A 19,525-nucleotide genomic window follows, 5' to 3' on the forward strand; every position below is an offset into this window, starting at 1 on the left:
TAAACAAACCTGGTCAGTCTTAGACTGAATTCAGTAAAGAGAAAACTTAATGATGCTATAGAAAGTGATACAAGGAATTGTTCAGTTTTTGGTCATTATTTTCATTTTGAAACCCCACTGTCCTTTCCCCGCTTCCTAAGGCCAAAATGAACAAGGTTTGAAAACCCATGAACTCATCCCATGGGATTTACTTCTGCTGAAACAACCCAGTTAAGCAACATTTTCTGGATTACTGCTGTAATCTTTGCTGGAGCCCCAGTTTGTTGACATGTTACAAACCAGACCTTGTGTTTGGATTAAATTCAGAATGTTATGCAGATCATTAGCAGTGATCCAATGCAAACATGCTGATATCAGAAGGAATGGTCCTGTTGATTTCAAATTCTTGAAAATAGACTTTTAGTGTTCCTTAAAAGTTGTATTACATGACAAATAGCATAAATCATAAAATCATCATAGAGTGGCCTGGATTGGAAGGGACCCAAGGATCATAAGGTTCCAACACCCCACCACCACAGGCAGGGCCACCAACCTCCACATTTAATACCAGCCCAGGCTGCACAGGGCCCCATCCAACCTGGCCTTGAACACCTCCAGGGATGGAGCATCCACAGCCTCTCTGTGCAGCCTGTTCCAGCACCTCATCACTCTCTCTGTAAAGAACTTCCCCCTGACATCTAATCTAAACCTTCCCTCCTTGAGCTTAAAGTAAGAAAGCATTAAAACCTCTTGCATAAATATACATGCGTAACTTCCTTCAATATATTAGCATGCTCTCTGTAGAATATACATACTCTTCCTGTGCTGTCTTGTCAGCTTGGTAGCTCACAAGCACTGGCAGCTGTAATCCCCTGCAATTCTAGAGAGAGGAATTAGCTACATTAAAATAGTAACTGAAAGTTTTCTGCCAAAATTCTCTCAGTATCTTATTTTTCTTTTAATGATCGTTTTATTCTTTTCTTTCTCCATCTTTCTGTAGCCACGTCGAACTTCCTTTTTACTGGCAGATAATAAAGCCCAATCTGCAACCAGTAGTGCCAGGAGAAACTGAATGCATCGTGACACCTGAATGCAAGCAAGAGATGGAGTCGGCTTTCTCCCTGAGTCCTGAGTGGGGAGTTCTGCTTCCCCACGCTGATCATGACTTTACTCTCACTTACACTCCACAGGAGGTATGGTTTGTGATTCCTTCCTAGCTACAAACTCCAGCTGTGTGTTTTTATGCAAGTCATAAAAGCCTTGCCGTGCAACTTTGTGAATTAAATGCAATTAGCTGGTTCTGTGCTCTAATAAACAGTATTCAAAACTAAAAGAAAACATATTTTGACTGCAAAGCATGAGGCAGCTTCTGATCTCATGTGATTTTTGGTACTGGTTGGACAGCATTAAGTTTAGACTGAGACTGTGGACGCATCCTCTTAGCTGCAGCTGTGCTGGCTGGTAAAGCTGCCATTTGTACCACTCTACCAGCTCCTTCACACTGACCTGATACTTTGGGTCTGCACTGAGCTGCTTTGGGGATCTGCCCTATGTCTACCACAGCCCAAATAGTCTTTGGTAGCAAACTGGTGATCTCAGCTCTTTTCAGTTATAGCTTATTTGGGCTGAGAAGGGTCCAGAGAACAGCTCTGTGGTGAAGTTCTAGCAGTAGCCTTTGTCATAGAAGTGATGATATGCAGCTGTGGTGGAGGGTGCAGTGATGTTTGAGTGCAGCTGTACTGATGGATGTCTGTCTTCGTTTCTGTTCTCTCATCCTTGTAAATAAGGAGTATGAGCTCACTGCATTTAAAGAAACTTGATCCAAAGTAAACCCAAGAGTACGAATATTCCATGTTGTGGTGATTGACAGACATAGGAATGCCTCAAATAAGTGCGGGAGAGAAATCAGCTTATAAAAAAACACTTCAGTGAGTCAATATGAAAATATATTAATGGTATTTTCAAGATTTTAATTTATTAACACAAATATTTGAAGCTTATATCTACCCTCAGATCAATATCTCTCTGTAAACACACAAATCCCCTGCAAAACCATTCAGATTTAAGGCCTGCCTCTGTGATTGTGTGAATACAGGAGGTATCTTCTTTATCCCATCATGGCAAAAATGATGTTTTTTTATTCAAAATTCAATTGGTGGCCAAGTAAGTTAAACGTCCTGAAGTGGCTAAAGCAACTTCTGTTAGCACAGCAATACTAATCTTCATTTGCAGAGTATTTGCAGATGTTTGTGTGCAGTATGCAATATACCAGGGAGATAATAACTAGCGTGTCAAAAAGGAGTGTTTTTCTTGGAACCATACCATACCATGAGATCAGAATCTTGGCTTCGTGTTTTGCAGTCAAACATGTTTTCTTTCAGTACCTCTAGATTTTCAACACAGTTTTATCAGAGTTTAGGATCTCAGCGATGATTGTTCATCATTTAAATGTAAACTCCGTTTTCATCTCATTTTTTTTTTCTGTATTCTCATCATAGCCAATTACTTGAGAATAAAATCCTTTCTTTACCTGTACAGCTGGAGATTTACCACAGTGTGATACAGCTGGTTCTGAGGGACATCCCAGAACCACCGAGGTAAGCTGAGAATCAGTATTTTCCAGCCACATTTTAGTTATGCTATTGCATTACATCACTCAGGTTCTGTATCTTTCTAGTTATGGTGGACTGACAGTCATAAAGGATTTTGTATGCACAGCCAACAGTGGTACAAACAGCATATCTCAGTCTTCCCTCTTGCCTGAACACATGCCTTAGTCCTAACTAAGGCTGCACCTCTCTTGGAAAGATACTAGTGCCATTTCTCTGTTAGTTTCCTATGCTTTGTGCTGAGATTTCCATCAGCTTTTCTTACTGCTGTTTGTCACAGCAGCCAATGACTTACATATTCAATCAATGAACATACTGGGACAGAGCATGTTAAAAGGCTGCTGGAAGTCTTCCTGTTGTTAATTGCTCCCAACCTGGGTTTACTGTATTCCAGCAGTCTTTGGTGGAGAAGCTTTTGCTTCTATTGCACTTTCTGGTCCAGCAATTAAAAGGTGGCACCAAGTTGAACAGTTGGTAATTCTACCACATTTCCTCCTGAAGTTTAGCAAAGGAGAGAATGCTCCAGAACATCCCAGAATACACAGCTGAGGATGTAATAGGACTGGACATAGAAGTGAAAGGATCCACGGAGCCATTTCAGCTTCTTCTGGAGCCGTATGCTGTTATCATCCCCGGAGAAAGCTTTCTTGGTGTGAATGTCAGAAGGACATTTAAGGTTTGTTTCCTCTTTACATCATTTATATTGGTCACTTTGTGACTCTGGCTATCACAGGAATTGTTAGAAGATATCAGATGATCCATGTGATTTTAATTTTTCCTAACTATTTTTAAAGGAGGCCACGAGTACCATGTTGAAATGCCCTAGCAGGCCTCCTCAGCCCTGCATTCCAGGCACAGGGCTTTGCTCTGTTTTCCTCTCTGAGGTTTGATATTGCAGAGTATTACACTTGTAGATGCTTTTCTGGGTCACAAACCAGTGCTTATCCATCTGCCAGCCCTGCTGCAGTGTAAGATTATTCCAGCTGGGAGGAATTAAGCCATGGATGATTAAATTGCTTTGTAACAGAGACACAGTTTGTTTAAAGGTCTACAGCAGGAAAGCTACAGAAATCACTTCTGCTGAAGCTTCTTAGACCTATTTCTGTGGCTGCCGATTCTGTTAACTTCTGCTTGAATATTAGGGGATGAGCTTCTGCTGCAATCCACTCGCTTAGCATTCATTTCACTATAGGTCAGGATCCTTTTGATTCTAGTTTCAGCTGGGGAAAAATGGGTCTATTAGCAATAGCCATTTATTGGTGATCAGGATGTTGTTAAAGTTTGCAATATAAGTATGCGATGTGAGATTTGCAATGCCTAGATCACAGAGCATCACTGCTCTCAGCAAATGGACTTGTGGCTGTGCAAGATTCTGGTGTTTATTAACTTGTTAATTTTAATTGTTTTAGATGTGGAATAACAGCAAGACGTTGATTGAGTACGCATGGGAGAATACCACAGACTGTGCCATTATGGAAGTTGAACCTCCTACTGGTGTCATAGGTAAAGTTTCTGTGACTTACAAGTATCAGTTAATGATAGAAATAACTAAGTGGATATGAGTGGATAAGCAGAGTTGTGGAACATTATATTGCAAGGTGTCAGACAGGCCTGATCCCCAGCCTGCTGGAGTCAGCAGGAGGCTTCATTTGGTTCCAAGAGCTTCAGTTCCAGCCTTACAAAGTCTTATTTCTGTTGAAGAGGGAAAGACTTTGATTCTATATTTTTGCTTTGTTTTCTAGATAAGAATAAACACTGTGAATTTGAACTTAGGATTACTGGAACCAGACCTGGGTCTGTCAGCCATAACCTGCAGTGTCACATCAAACACTCTGCAGAGCCAGTTGTGCTGCACATTGAGGCTGCTTTTAAGGTAAGAACCAGCCAGGTGTTGCATGGCCACTCTCTGTACTGCACACAAGGCATTTCCTTTCTGCTTTTCTCTGTGAAGTAGAACATTAATCTTAGCCTAGTGTATGCTTTTTAATTAAGGAGTTCTGTTTTCTGCTGTTCTAGGGTCCTCTTCTTCATATCAGTGTTCCCTCACTCTGCTTAGGTTTGACTAAGCCAGGTGAGAGCGTGGTAGGAACCTTTGAGATTTACAATCTGTGCCAGCTGCCAGCACGGTGGAGCATGCAAGAAAGCCAGGTTTGTCTTGCTGAAAGGAATGAGGAGGTAAGTTACTGCTACAGCTTGCCATGCTCCTTCTTTAGCTATTTCTTCCTCAGACTTAGCAGCTGTACTTTTCCTTCCAGATACGAAAAGTTTTGATTTCTGCAGTTCCTTATGCAGCTGGTTCTGTAGTTACTTAAGGCCAGGCTGGATGAGGCTGTGAGCAACCTGGTCTAGAGGGAGGTGGCCCTGCTTACAAAAGGGGGTTGGAACTATGTGGTCTTAAGGGTCCCTTCCAACCCAAACCAATCCGTGACTCTATGAAGTCCATAAATTTGTTTAGAAATTAAATCTATTTGAAGTTTGGGGTTTTGTAAGACTTTTGTTAATTTCAGCATGATTGAAAGAGTCATGGAGTACTTCCTCTATGTCAGGGATTTAGGCTGCTGCTGATGCATGTAAGGGAGTAAGACCTTATCATTCTCATAAGGCTGCTCAGCAATGTTCCCACACCATTGACATTAAAGCGAAGTGAGGGTATCCAAAGTTTAGGATGAGTGCTTTCTCTAGTAGTAAACCCCAAACTCTGCTTGAGGATCTCTTTACATAACTGACCATACAGGGAATTGTTTGCTGTTATTGTGGCAAAAATGAGTATGCACTTGTCTGTCCCTTTTCCCCAAAACAACTATAATATAAAATATAACGCCTGAATCAGGATACATTCCTCACAGTCCTCAAACCCTTCTTTCTCACTTTGTTATTCCTTTGTTCCCTGCATTCTCAACCCTTCCCAGGACCCCAGAGATTGTAGAGACTTAATCTGTTGAATTTATCACCCCAGAACCCATTCGTATCATGGCAGAGATGATTGATCAATTTCTTGCTTCCTCCTGTATAAAAGCTGCCTCTTTCCTTTTCCTGAATCTCTCCAGACCTTGCCACACACTGGTGCTTTTTCCATTTATTTCTGCTCTTCCAACCTTCCTTTTTTGACACTCTGTCCAAGAATCTCCCCTTGGCACTTTGCATAGCTGCTGCTCAACCTCTCTGGAAGTAAACACTGCTACTAGTGCTGATACCTTTGCGCTCCCCTTTGCCCCATGCACAGGAATCCTTTTTAAGTCCTTGGTTTTGGCAGCCCTTCTCTTAACTCATGGCTGTTTTACTAGATGTCCCCATAGATGCTAATTCCCTCCTCCTTGTCTAGCCAGGTTTTCACTAAGCTATCATTGTGTGTAGTAAAAGCTACCCAGATGGGACATCAGGAGCAGAGAAATATGACATGTCTGAGGAAAAACTGGATACACTTGAATCTCAGTTGAAATGTATAGGTACAGCATTTTACATTTGCTTTATGAGCATCAAAAACATTCCTATTCCCTCTCTTGTCTCACAGGTATCTTCCTTTACCATTCAATCATCTGCTGAAGAAATACCTCCTTTGGGCACATGCACTGTGTCAGTTCAGTACACATCGTTGCTGTGTCAGCGTCTCCATACGGTATTAGAACTAGAAATAGAAAATGGAGAAAGGAGGTAAGGGGGGAAAAAGGCACATTCTGCTTTATTTTTTCCTGACATGTGATTTTCAGCATGGGTAGGTTTGTCTCCTAAAACAAAAATATATTGCAAAAACTCAGAATGGGCTCATGTAACTTATCAAAGAACCAGCTAATCACTGATATTGCTAAGTAAACACAATCATCATTCTTTCCAGCATGCTGTTGTATGTCTAGCACATCTCATTAACGATAACAATAGGCCATCTGTGTGTTTACTTCCAGTTACCTTCCTGTTTCTGTTGAAGTTCAGACCCCCCAGGCATGCCTGATCTCTAGTCATCTAGTGCTCACTGAAATGTATACTGGAATTCCTGTCAAAGCAACAAGCAAACTTTTCAACCAGACACGGCTGCCAGCAAAATACTCATGGGGAAATGTAAGTGTGTTTCTAATGGGCAAAGAATAAATCAGGGCTGGAATTTCCATCAAAATACAAATAATAATTAAAAGCTTTTCTGGTGTGTCCTTTGACTAGTGATTCCTGTCTTCTGGCTTATGACTTTGGCTTCAGACCAGACTTTATGAAAAGATTATCTACCCGTTGATGCTAATATGTAGTTACTGGCTGTTGATCCCTTTTTGGAGGGTAGTGTGGGCAAAGTGGGAGGGGAAAACAGACTGAAAGCTGCATTAAACAAAGTATTGTAGCCATTCAGGTATTTTGCATTTAGTTCAGTAGAGCAAAGCAGCAGCATTGCCTTTGGGTAGTGTCTAAAATTGAAATCTATATTCCAGGTGGGTTTGAGCTCACAGATTAGGACTCCTAAATTTAATATCAATATGTATGCTACTGTCTGAACTTCCTTTTCAGTGACAGGAGGTCACTGACCAGAATATAGCTGTCTGGTGTCATTCTGAGAGCTGTAGGACGTTCTTTGTGAACTCCGGGTGTCACTTAGGAAACATGGTCTCTTGTAAGTCCTGCTATGCTGATCAAACACTACTCTATAGACCTATGTTTAAGCAACTGAATCCTAATGTGTTCATATTATCAATGGAATCAAGAGAACTATTCAGCTCACTCTGAAACTGATACCTGCTTTAGTTTGTAGTGACCTCTGGAATGCACCAAACATTGGCTATAGTGGTAGTTTTGACACCCACTACAAATATGATTATGTAGCTTAACCTATACATCATACTACCAGTGCCTTAGTCATTCAGATCCACTCTGACATTTGTTCCAATATCGGGTAGGCTGACCTAGCCCTGGGAAGGGCTGTGACTATGAAAGGGCCTACAGCAATTCTGCTCCCAGTACAGGTTTCTCAGTTGAGCACCTGAAGTCACTTGAAATGAATCTAGGTAGAAGAACCTTAGTAGCCATAGGGGAATTGCAAAGCAAGCCTCATGTCAGCGAGCTCTATGTATTGCTAAGGGAAAGTATCCTGAACCATAGAATAACTGTTTTCATAGCCCTGTAACATCAGAAGAGGAAAATCTGAAAGACTCGGGAGTTATTGAAACAACAGATTAACTGAGTGTTTATCCCTTCTGCTTGGCAGCTCATTGGAACTCAGGCAGATTTCTGCTCTGCCGCTGCCACTCCAGCCAGTGGCATTTTAGCCCCAAATGAAGAGAAGGAGTTCTGCATAGAGCTGACAGCTAACATCACGGTAAGTATAAAAACTGGTGCTTATCAAAAGAGTAGTGCCGTCATCCTCACCTCAGCTCCATCTGACAAGGGAAAGGATTCCTATATACAAAATATGATGTGAGTGGTGATACAAGGTGACTGAGTGGAGATACAGAACTCGCATTTGGAGTTCACCTTTATAGATGAGTTCAGGGTCTCCCATTTGGAGACCTATGTTTAGAAGCATGAACCTTGAATGGAATCACAGTCTTTTATGCAGGTTGCACTGATTCATGTATTGGTAGAGCCCAAAAGGATGGTAGTATTGAATTAAATAGAGTGCTGGTGTAACTAGGCTATGTTTCATTCTATGAGTCCGGCTTTAGAACCGGGTAGAAATAAAACTTTGCTTTCTGAACATTAACTTAGAGTGACTGAAAGTGAGCAACCTGTTCCAGTGCAGTGCTTGCTTCCTCCTTCTTAGCAAATCTGTTGGTAGATTGTATGTTTAAACCAATTCAGTAATACTTCTCAGTATTATTTTCTAGTTCTGTTCCAGTGAGCTTTAAATGCATTTCCTAATTTGATTTCTTAATGAAGCTGCTTCTCCTTTGTGATCTCTGCTCCATTCACAGCGAAATCTGATTCTTCCCCTATCAGGGTGAGCTGAAAGGCCTTGCCCTTTCCTGTGGCATAGAAGACATGACTGAACCCCTCTTTCTGAGCATTTCTGGAGAAGTTAAAGGACTGCATGTCACCTACTCAGTACCTTGTGAAGGTGGAGATGCCAGGTAAATCAAGGAATTATTAAAATCATAGGATCATAGAATGGTTCATCTTCCATTTCTTTTTGTGGAACCGTTCTAATAGATGCAAAGCTCTAGTCTATGTGTAGAATACTCAGTTATACCAAAGTGTGTGATGGCATTAAAGGCATCTAAAGAATGTCATGAGAAGTGCAAAGCTTGATACATCTACCTCTGCAGTTTTATTGTAGCCAGATACAATGAAGATCAGCTTTATACCACCAAAGACAGCATTTAAAAAAAAAGTCTTCTAAGAGTAGGTTGAAGAAGTTAAGCATGGGTTCATAATATGTGAGGAATCTGTCTTCTGTGATGCCAAAATGTGCACATTCAGTTCCTACTGAATTACCAAGATCCAGTGTGTTGGACCGTTGTTTTCTTACTGCACTATTAAAGACAATATCAAAGAAAGGGCAGTAGACCTCTCTTTGACTTGGTATATCTGACTGATTTATTTTTCGTATGTGGCATGATTACCCTCTTTTCGAATCTTCTCATCTTCATACAGCTTAATACAAGTAAAAACGGCTTTAATTTGGTCAGTTGACACACCATACACAATCAACTTTCTACCCCAAACAAATCCTTGCAAGGTTAGAAGTGAAAAGATGTGAAGAAGTAAATGCTGATGACATAAACTCAACTGCTTGGTCTTCTTCTTCTTCTTCTTCTTCTTCCCCTTCTTCTGGTTTTCACAACCACGTTGCATTGTGCATTTTAAATCTCTTGAAGTCATCTGTGGCATAAGAAAACTGGGCTGTTACTGTCATACTTTTTTTCTGACAGTGATGGAAGAGAAACGTTACAAAGCCCACGTGATCTTCTTTTGGACTTTGGATCTGAAGTTGCCCTGAAAGACATAGTGAAGCATCAGCTGATTCTTACCAATCACACTGCAATCAGTGCACCGTTCAAACTAGAAGCTATGTATTTTACTGGCCCTTCACCTACTCCAGAGCAATCTGTCTGCCTGTAAGTCCTGCCTTTCTGCCCTGTGCCTCAACTACTAATGGAGGTATGGATTAAAACTGAAATCAGGACAGCGTGCTATTTCCTCTGCCTCAAGATGCACTTTCTGCAGCGTTGTAGTGTTTGGGTTTTTTGGTTCTTGTTTTTAAGCTCTTTGACTGTGGTGATGAAATTTGCTGACGACATTTCCTGCAGAAACTGATAGCTTGGAAAAGAAAGATGAAAGCTGAAGGAACATTTAGATGCGGTGCTGTGGGACATGGTTTAGTGGGAACTATTGGTGATAGATGGACCCTTGGACTGGGTCGTCTTGGAGATCTTTTCCACCCTTGGTGATTCTCTCATGTAGTCAGTACAAGCGGCAAAACACCACTGCTGTCATCACTATTGTGGATATAGGCTGGTTTGCACCTCTGTTGTGTTGGGTTGTACACAGAGCCTTGCAGCTCTTCACTTAATTCACTCCTAAGGATGTTACTTTCCAAAAGTACTGAGTAGGTATTCTTTCTTTAAGTTATAATGGCCACTAATGTAGGAGTCAGCTGGAGATGCTGTGTTAGCAGAGACATGCTCATTTCACAGAAGCATTATGATGTTTTGATAATTTCTTTTTCAAGCTCATCGAACTACCTGGTGAAAAGGAGAGGGCCCACCACGAAACATGCAGCCGAAAAAGCACAGTCAGGTACAAGGATAATCCCCACTGTGGAGGGAAGGCAAAAATCAACTGACTTCCATGTGCTGTGTTAAATGTGCCAGTCAGGAACATAAATTTGTTGTTGGAGTACTTGGCTACATGGACACCATTAAATACCCCAGCTCCTCACTTCACTCTCGAGTGTGAAACTCCACATTGCAGAAGCATTAGGTCACTCTTCTTTCTTTTTTTCACCCCAAAAGATGGGTGGTTCTGCTCGTAGTTCATTCCCAGCACAGAGTACGGATGTGTAACATTTGGCTGTTTCATTTCTGGGCAGTCTTCTGATACCATTGTAGCAGGCTTTCCTCCTTCAAACCCCTTAATATATTATTTCCCCAGTGTAGGAAAGCTACCCCCCAGCACATCCATCATTTCTGATGCTTTGTACTGAAAACAATAATACTGAGAGCCACAAGGGACACAGGGAGGGGGGGAAGTGAGAGCAAAATGCCATGAAATGTGGATGCGTCTTGTGTATCCAAAATAAAACTTGGATACATTGGTAGCTTGCCATAGTGTTTAGTATCTATTACAAAGACAAAGCTTTTCAGCTGTTGGGTTAGCCCTTAAGAATGGGAAAATGCTGTTCTGACAGATTCCATGGAAGCCTATTGATTTGGAAGGCTGGGTCGTTCAGAATGTGGAAAGCATCTCTGCTCTTTATAATTCACATTCTTTATCCCGAACAGCATACAGATGTAAACAGGCAGCTGCCAATAGAATGATAACCACTTAGCACAAATTCCAGCTTATTTTTCTAAAGTCGAGGGTGTGTTTTCATTTAACCAATCACTGCTTTGAACATCTCAAAGAGTCCTGGAACAGGTTGTCCAAAGGCGGTCCATCTATGAAATAATCTCTGCAAGAACTGACTCATAAAAACAAAAGGAAAGGAAAAAAAACCCCAATGGATTAAAACTCGCTGCAAAAGGGAACTGAAGGGTTATAATTATGGGCTGTGTCAATGATCCTGGTTTTTCTGAAGCCATTGAAGTTATCCTGATTGACGCTGGCTAATAATCTGCCCTGTGTTTTCTCTGTGACAGACTAACGTTGTTCCATTTCCTCATAACTTATCAAATGCTTCTTTGCTGTGCTCCTTTAGAGTTTGCAGCAGCGATGCTGTCTCATGGGAAGGGAGTAGCTTTCCATATACAACCTTCCTCAGGAACTCTGCAAGCCTTCCAGCGGCTAATCATAGAAATAACAGCTTACAACAACATGTGGGGAGAGTACAGTGATGATCTTGTCTGTAAGGTAGGTGGGGCTTTGTTTCAAGTGAAATATTGCTACGGCAGATTTGACACCAATTGTATTTCCCGGATTCCTTTCTGTTAAAAACACATTTTCCATTTATTATGATTTCTGTAAGAATTCAGGGCAGATGCTGCTAGTTCCAACAGCATGCAAGGAACAACAGCTTGCTCTTGCAGTGCCTGGTTTGGTTTTGGGGTAACATGTCTATCCCTTGGGAGTTTTCCATAGAATCATAGAATGGCCTGAGTTGAAAAGGACCACAGTGCTCATCTGGTTATATATATATATAATATATATATATATATATTTAATAGGTGGGAGATCTACAACCTACATTAATTCCTATGCAAATGACTGTGAAGGGCTGCCCGATCTTCCTGCAGATGACAGGACCGCAAACACAGCGACCCATAATCAGGTACAGCCCAAACTATTGACAGAGAAGTCAGACCATTAAATACCGCTGGAGCATAGCCAGCATTTACTCCTGCTCCCATCTTCTTGTGGTGTAATGAGGATGTAATGGTGTAATGGCAACACAGTGACTGTCAAAGGACAGTATCCACTTCTATAACACCTATGCATTTGCCAGAACAATAAGAGAAGAATCTGCATCCGGCATCTGCATCTGCTGCCACCACAGCCATATACTTCCCACTTCTAAATTAATCTTTAATTACAGTTCGTTTCAGACATTCACTTATTTTCTGCATGTTCTAATGATGGTTTTCCCCTCAGGTTTGGCACTCATGTCTCTGGAGGGAGTCCTGTTATTCGGAGTGTCCAGCTCAACAATCCCACTCCCTTTGGTAAGAAGAACTTTGGTACAGCAAACACCAACACTCACATTGTGCTCCTTGTAGCAATAAAAACAGAACAACCAGTTAACATGGAGAGTGGCCAAGAGGTTTATTTTACCCATATGCATGGTACATATGTATACATGCTTTCAGATCAATTTAGTTGGCTTCTAGCAACCATAGCAAAGCTTAAGATGTGCTCTAATACAAATCCAGCTGCAAGACAACAGAATCTTTACTTGGTCTGGTTCTCCAATGCCATCTAAGTTATGAGTCTTCTGAGTGACCAGCAGTAAGTACCCTTTCTTCTTTTCCATTCAGACATTCGCCTGGACTTCAAAACTTACAACCAAGAGGAAGGTGATAAAAAGCTGGTGGACCTGCTGATGCTCTTTGGAGACCCTTTTCCTCTTGAGGACATGGCAAAAAATGAGACTGCATCAAGTGGTAGCAACTCAGAGATCGTGTTAGGATTGGATCAGCCCCCCATTCCCTCTGGAAACATTCATCCAGCTCTGCAAACCACAGATGAGGTCAGCTGTTAGTCTGTTTTTTATACTACTGCTGAGATACATGATGGGTTTCTTGGCACAAAAAGTTGAAAACAATAACAGACAACATTTAACTAAGAGCTGAACTATGAAATGTCAGCTCCTCGCACAGTCAAAAGGCTGTACATCAGTAGGTGGAGTTATCAGCAATCGGCTTCCAGAACGAGCTATAAGCAAACAGCTGTTCAGCTTCTCTTAAAGTTGTTAGAGAAGTTGGTCAGGTACTTTTTAAAGACTGCTATTGATAAATAATGTGGGTTTTTTGTAGGTGTTGTTGTTGTTGTTGTTTTTAACATAGAATTAAGATAACCAAAACTCTTCAATTTGATCTACTTTTCTCATGGGTGCTTTATATGCTGTAGTCGAGGAGCAGAATTTAATCTGAGAAGTTCAAATGACAGCCATTGTTTTGGAGGTGTTTGTCATACTTCCAAGATAGCTCTGGTACTTCCAGACACCACCATGTTATAAGAGATCATTACGTGTAAAATTTGATTATGATATGGAGACTTAACACCTCAAAGGACTGGGAGTGATGGGGAAGGTGAAATGCAAGATCCAGCAAAAGCTTTACAGAAAAGATACGAAAAGCACCTTTTCTTTGTTTCAGCTCAGAAAGTTGTTTTGAAATAGACCTCCTACCTTCCACATGCAACAAGGGAGAGTTGTTGTCCTAAAGTTCTGGTTTATGTAATGGACCCAAGATGTTTTGGTTGAGTGTTTCTCTTTGCTGAACAGGACCCAAGCATGCGTGTTTTCCCAGCAGTCTGGGGACAGATTTGGGAGAGCAAACCTATGCATGAAAAAACTGGTGTCCAAGACACATCCATGTGTTTGGTTTTCGTGCCAGAAAGAATGAAACTGAAGCTGACCATGCTTATGGACAGTTAGTTCTCTGTACACACCATTTACATTCCTGTACGCATTGCTTACATTCCTCCTTTGCAACGTAATGGTTTTAACTATTCCCCACCCTTTTGTCCCTGCAGTCTTCAAATACAGAGTGCGAAGAGGAAGAAATAATCACTCAAGAACCTACAATGCAGAAAATTGTCTCTGTACTTCTACGGCCTCATGAAGGGGTTCCTGCTGACAGCCCCTACTCCATCACTCCGAGACAGATAGTAAGCTGCACATTTCCTTTGTGCTTAGAATGAGTGTGTTTTCTGGGGGAAAGGAGGGGCAAAGGAGAAGGAGGATGCTTTGCTCTTCTAGGTAAACAGCTGCAACACATCATGTATCAGAAGTAACTGCTGCAAATAGGGGCCACTCTTCCTTTGAGATAAGATAAAGCTGTAGAGAGATTCTCTCCATCTTTCAACTATTGCTCCAGGAAGGTCTGTTAGCGCAGAGCAGTGCAGCTGCCCAGGCCTGGCTCAGGTCTATGTCTATGTCTAACCACCATGCACGGACCTTCAAACAGGTTTTAGCTGTTACCTGCTTAATGCACCTAAAGGAAGCAGAACCTCTGCAACCCATACATCACTAAAAATCCACTGTAGTGCATTTGGTTACATTCTGTGCTGTCATGTAAAGGAAAAAAATGGTCAAGAGGAAGCAAACAGAACTGTAAAATACTCAGCTCACGCTTGTAAACATTCAGAAATGGTTTCTAGTGTCTCTTAATGCTGTCAGCTGTGTGAGAATCAGCTCAATCATGGGGTGAAAGAGGGAAGAACTGTGCAGAAGTGTTTCCAAAACCAAACAGGTGTGTATCTACATCTGCGTGCTTAGGGGAGATGTTCTCTGCCTGTACTTTAACTCTGTTGATGTTAAGGAGGGTCTGCGCTGATATTTGCAGCTGAAATAATTAGAACGGTTTTGTTGCCACATGTTGACGTCTCAGTGCGTGCCCTGGGCATCCCCAGGAGATTTTAGGCTGCTCGTACAACTCAGCTGGAACAGCAGAGCACTGAGAGGTGCTTGTGCAATCCCAGGCAGCTGCCCACGCTGCAAAACAGGCAGCTCTCGTTGCAGGTGGTTCCGGGAGGTGGCAGCAGCTCCGTTTGCATCTCCTTCACCCCCGATATCCTCCCAGAGACCGTGACTAAAGTGCGGTGTGAAGGGTTTGTGCTGGGATTCATGAGCCTGGATGACCAGGTAAGCCGAGCGCCGCAGCAAGGCTAAAGATGATTCAGAAATAACTTCCTTTCCTCCTATTTTGGGTCCATGAAGGACTTGTAACTGAATATTTAATGAAAACATCCCTAGCATTCCTTACTCCTGGAGGAGGTATTGCCTGTTGTGTCCAATTATTGCTGCATTTTTGCTGTTCCTTGCATGTTGCCATCATGTCTTACAGGCAATGCGTTACTGAGCAGAATCCTATTCTGGATAACACCTCCTAAGGCCAAAAGTAGGTTTTCATGTTTTAGTGCTGTCATTTATACATTATTTCTTTTTCCATTGTGTTGTCAGCTTGTAAAGACAGTTCCTGGCAAAGTCCATCGCAGACATCGTTATGACGTTGCACCGTTAAGGATTGACATGCGAGCTGCTGTAAGGCAAGCTCTGTAAGTGCCATCACACTGACAGCACGGGCACTCACAGAATAAAGCAGCCTGGAGGGAAGGGCTCTGACCAGCTCCTATTCTTTATACTCAGGTTGAGAGTGGACACGGATCATGATAGAGGAATGGTGTTTTATTCTATGGCAAGCGACCTCCTACCCGACCAGCCTCTGTTAGGAGTAAGCACCTCATGCACAGATGTGTTCAACTGGTTTGTGATGCTGGGAATACACACAGCTATACCCACATGCTTTTTAAAACACATCTTTATCACCACTGTCCTCATGCTGCAGTCTTCAGCGCTGCACATACCAAGATATGTAAACCAAAAGGAATATAAGTACTGACCAGCCAGTAATAAGCAAAGCTGAGCTCAGATAATTCCTATTGCATGTCCTTCTCTCTCTCTCTTTTTCCCTTAAGAGGGTTTCTTAAGCAGAAAAATAAGTATTTGCTTTTAAGACATAAAGGTCTGATAGGAGAATGAGCAGCGCGGTCAGTTCCTGCACCCTTTGTCATTTCAGACTTTCACCTCGTGACATTCTTTGTATCTTGGGTATTTACTTGAGACATTTTGAAAACATTGGGCTGCTTTGGGGCAGAGTCCTTCAGATCCCTGGTGCTGCTGGAAGCACAAAGCTCTCAAGGGAATTGAACCTGACCCATATGAATCATGTCTCTACCAGGTTTTGACAGATTCAGTACAGACTCAGAGTCTGAAGCTCACCAACTGCACTCAGGTTCCTCTGTACTTCAGGCTCCTTCTGACTGCACCCTTCAGCCTTGAGATCAGCACAGATCTCAAGAAGAGCACCAAAACATCCCGCAGCGAGAAGAGAGAAACAGAACAGCAACCGCAACTTGTGCTTTACCCACAGCAAAGCATGGTGGTAGGCTCAAAAATAATAATCCTCTGCCAGAATAGATAATTTAGTACTTGGTGTGTTAGCATAGCCCACATGAACCACAAGGAAAACAACCAGTATAGAAACCTTTCAGTGTCAGGGGAAATGGTGGTGTTAGCAAGTACTAACTATGGCGATTAAGCCTTCTATATTGCAGGAACACAGTATTTTTCCACTGTGGCCTTGCAATACTTTCCTCATCAATTCCAACCCTGTTGTCTGGTGGAAAACCCTGCGTGGCTTCCGAACCTCACCTAAATCAATAGCCAAATGCATGCTGAACTAATTAAAAGGCTACATTCCCTCATCTCCTTAAATTAGATGTAGCCAGTGCAAAGAGAATGGATAAGAAAAAGATTAGCTTGGGGTGCACACGGTGACATTAAAGGAAGCAAAGTCCTGGATTCAGGATTTACCTACAGTGCAAGGAATGAACGACCCTCAGCTGCATTTTGGAGCGTGGTTCTCATTTCCAGAGCTCACCCTGACTTAGAGGCACACAGGTCTTAATTCTGCATACATCAGAAGAAAGGAGGCGTAACATTTAGGAGGCACCTTTGGGAACGTGGTATTTGTAAGCTCAGGAATTGAACTGTTGTCTTGCCAGAGAATGTATCTCCATTGTGGTTCAGCAATTAGATGGTCAGCTTCTACCTTTACGCTCCGTACTATTTTCATAGGAAATAGCTGCGTTTCTTTTTTCTTTAGTGTCCATTGAAATACTTTATTCCCATGGGAGTTTGGTTGCTGACATGACACCTTTGTGTTCCCATGGGAAAACGTGCATTCAGGCCTTCGGGCGCTGTTTACTTTGGATTTCCTGCATGTGGTGCTGTCTTATGTGACAGCCATCTGAATTCCTCTTCCCGCAGGTGAAAGTGTCATTCCACACGACCCTGAAGTTGCTGTTGTATCAGCAATTTCCAGACACCCAAATACTTCCTGGATTCCAAGTGCTGCAGTTTGAGAGTGGAGAGAGAAAGCTGAAGTTCAGTCAGAATCTGATCATTGAATACAGTAACGACAGCACCCAGGTGAGCACCCTGCAGCCAGGCCAAGGCCAGGCTGGATGTGGCTCTTGGCAGCCTGGTCTGGTGGGTGTCAGCTCTGCATGTAGCAAAGGGGTTGAAACTGGGTTATGTTTATGGACCTTTTCAACCCAGGCCATTCTATGGTTCTATGGTTGTGCTTGAGGTAAAAACGACCCAGTTTAGTAGATACAAAACAATCCTTAGGGATCCCTTCCAACTTGGGATGTTCTGTGACTCAGCGATACAAAAATAAGGTGTTCTGTTGTTTTCTTTCCCCCTTTCTCTCTTCCGTAGCTGGTTCCAGTGACTGCTTACCTCACTGTTCCAGTTCTGGAGCTGTCTTGCGACATGGTTGATTTCAAGACCTGCTTTGTTGCTCAGACCAAGACTGAACACGTCTACCTGTGTAACAGGAGTGGCTGCAGAATTTACTGGACTGCTTTGCTGGGTATTTGGGTTTTGCAATCGGATCTCCTTGCTGTGTAGTTTGCTTGTTCAGTATATTTTTTCAAGACTGCATGCGTTCACTCAACCAGTAGCCAATACGCAATGGCGGCTCTGTTTCTGTTCTCACTTATGTAGGATTGTTGTTGTTGCTTTGTTTTCACATGAGCGTATCCTTACTGATTTCAGCCTTTACTCCAGATTTAACCAATAGATCCAACCACAGCCCTCCCTGTCACTGGACACGTTCATTTATAACACAATCCCAAAAGGCAACAAGGAGCAGCAGCTCCACGCTTGGGTTGTTTGAATTTATGCCTAATGGGATTAACAACAGATGGACTTAAAGGAGAGCAGGGCCTGATCATTCAGACACAGAGGACACTGATCACTCCCCGTGATAAAAGGATGAAAATAGGAACTGGCCACTTGCATAGAAAACCTGTGACAGTGCAAAAAGTGATGTACTGATTAGTTGGCAGGCAAGGAGGTGAACTGTTTTGAGTGCTATATGCTGTACAAAGCTACACACAAGCTTCTGTGATGCATTGTTTGCTCTTTGCCTTCTTCACTGCAGATCAAGAAGAAAGGCACAGTGACCTGGAAGTATTTTCTGTCTCCCCTGCTAACGGTATCCTGGAGGCACGTGAAGGGGAGCAACCTACCAAAGACATGTTGCAGATCACCTTTACTGCAAGGTACAGTTAGCAGAGCTGAAATCCTGCTCTTACGCCTTGAGAAGGCCAGACTTGCACTGTGAGAAGTCACGGAGAGCAGAGAGGTGTGCTGCTCCCTGCTTGTGTTATCAGCTTCTGCCACTTGCTAATCCAGTGCTTCCAGCTGGAGCTTTCTCCATATAACCTCATTCCCTGTGCTGCTCCCACATGCAGGATTTCTTTTAGACATGCTGTCACAACAGTTGGTCTGACGTACTGTAAGACTGGATTCAATCCTTATCTGTAGGTTCAGAGCTTCAACAGAGGGTAAATCTCAAGCCTGTAGTTCACTGCAGATGCTGATACAACAGTTAACTCTCGTATGCATCCAGCCCCTTGCAAGGACAAAGGGAGAAACATGTCCAGAGTAGTTCAAAATTCCACTAAGACGCCTACTTGTTTTGCTTGAAGGATCAAAGTCTTGCAGCCATTCTCATTTCACTTCAGTTTAGGTGCTCTAAAAGTAACCTTTTCAATCCCTGCACTTCCAAATAGCTTCTGAATAGTGCGTAGTGAAAAGGTTTTCCTTACAACCAAGAGAACACGAGCTGCAGGCAGGTAACAGCAAAGAGCAGAGGAGAGTGGATGCAAATAACTTTCCTGTAAATAACCAATATTGTTCTAATTACATTTATGGACATCTTTCTGGAATGCTGTCAGTGAACTCTGAACGCTAACAGTGATGTCAGACAGCAAATTGCAGGTGAGTTATCTTTGTAACCTTGGGTCCCCTGGGCCGTGCTCTGAGCCCTCCATTGCTGGAGCTACTGAAACCTTTGGGATGAGGACTGGAGCAGCTGCTGTTAAGCTGTCCTTGCTCTGAGCACGTCTTGGACCAGAGATCTCCTCAGACTCTCCACTACTTAAATCGTTTGGCAGTTCCTTTTGTCTGCCTGAAGCACTTAATTTTGTCTGCCAACAGATTGTTTCAGGCACCTGCTGCACTTAACCAGAGAGCACAGACCTTAACTGCATAGCAGCCAGCCCACCTGCTT

General features: G+C 42.6%; 1 protein-coding gene across 1 annotated transcript in view; it reads left to right on the forward strand.

Annotated features, from left to right (window-relative positions):
- Positions 1-19,525, forward strand: part of DLEC1 (DLEC1 cilia and flagella associated protein) — a 32,078-nt gene that overhangs the window by 11,021 nt on the left and 1,532 nt on the right. The window contains exons 14-37 of the mRNA XM_015852911.2: positions 980-1,172; positions 2,518-2,576; positions 3,090-3,264; positions 3,998-4,091; positions 4,331-4,461; positions 4,605-4,763; positions 6,100-6,239; positions 6,488-6,641; positions 7,771-7,881; positions 8,502-8,632; positions 9,434-9,619; positions 10,234-10,301; positions 11,422-11,573; positions 11,888-11,991; positions 12,312-12,382; positions 12,695-12,906; positions 13,914-14,048; positions 14,902-15,024; positions 15,343-15,437; positions 15,529-15,613; positions 16,121-16,324; positions 17,212-17,373; positions 17,665-17,818; positions 18,392-18,512. Of these exons, the coding sequence (XP_015708397.1) occupies positions 980-1,172; positions 2,518-2,576; positions 3,090-3,264; positions 3,998-4,091; positions 4,331-4,461; positions 4,605-4,763; positions 6,100-6,239; positions 6,488-6,641; positions 7,771-7,881; positions 8,502-8,632; positions 9,434-9,619; positions 10,234-10,301; positions 11,422-11,573; positions 11,888-11,991; positions 12,312-12,382; positions 12,695-12,906; positions 13,914-14,048; positions 14,902-15,024; positions 15,343-15,437; positions 15,529-15,613; positions 16,121-16,324; positions 17,212-17,373; positions 17,665-17,818; positions 18,392-18,512 (3,219 nt within the window). The remainder of the gene's footprint in view (positions 1-979; positions 1,173-2,517; positions 2,577-3,089; positions 3,265-3,997; positions 4,092-4,330; positions 4,462-4,604; positions 4,764-6,099; positions 6,240-6,487; positions 6,642-7,770; positions 7,882-8,501; positions 8,633-9,433; positions 9,620-10,233; positions 10,302-11,421; positions 11,574-11,887; positions 11,992-12,311; positions 12,383-12,694; positions 12,907-13,913; positions 14,049-14,901; positions 15,025-15,342; positions 15,438-15,528; positions 15,614-16,120; positions 16,325-17,211; positions 17,374-17,664; positions 17,819-18,391; positions 18,513-19,525) is intronic.

The sequence above is a fragment of the Coturnix japonica genome, chromosome 2 (assembly GCF_001577835.2).
Source record: "Coturnix japonica isolate 7356 chromosome 2, Coturnix japonica 2.1, whole genome shotgun sequence".
NCBI classification, from domain to species: Eukaryota; Metazoa; Chordata; class Aves; order Galliformes; family Phasianidae; genus Coturnix; species Coturnix japonica.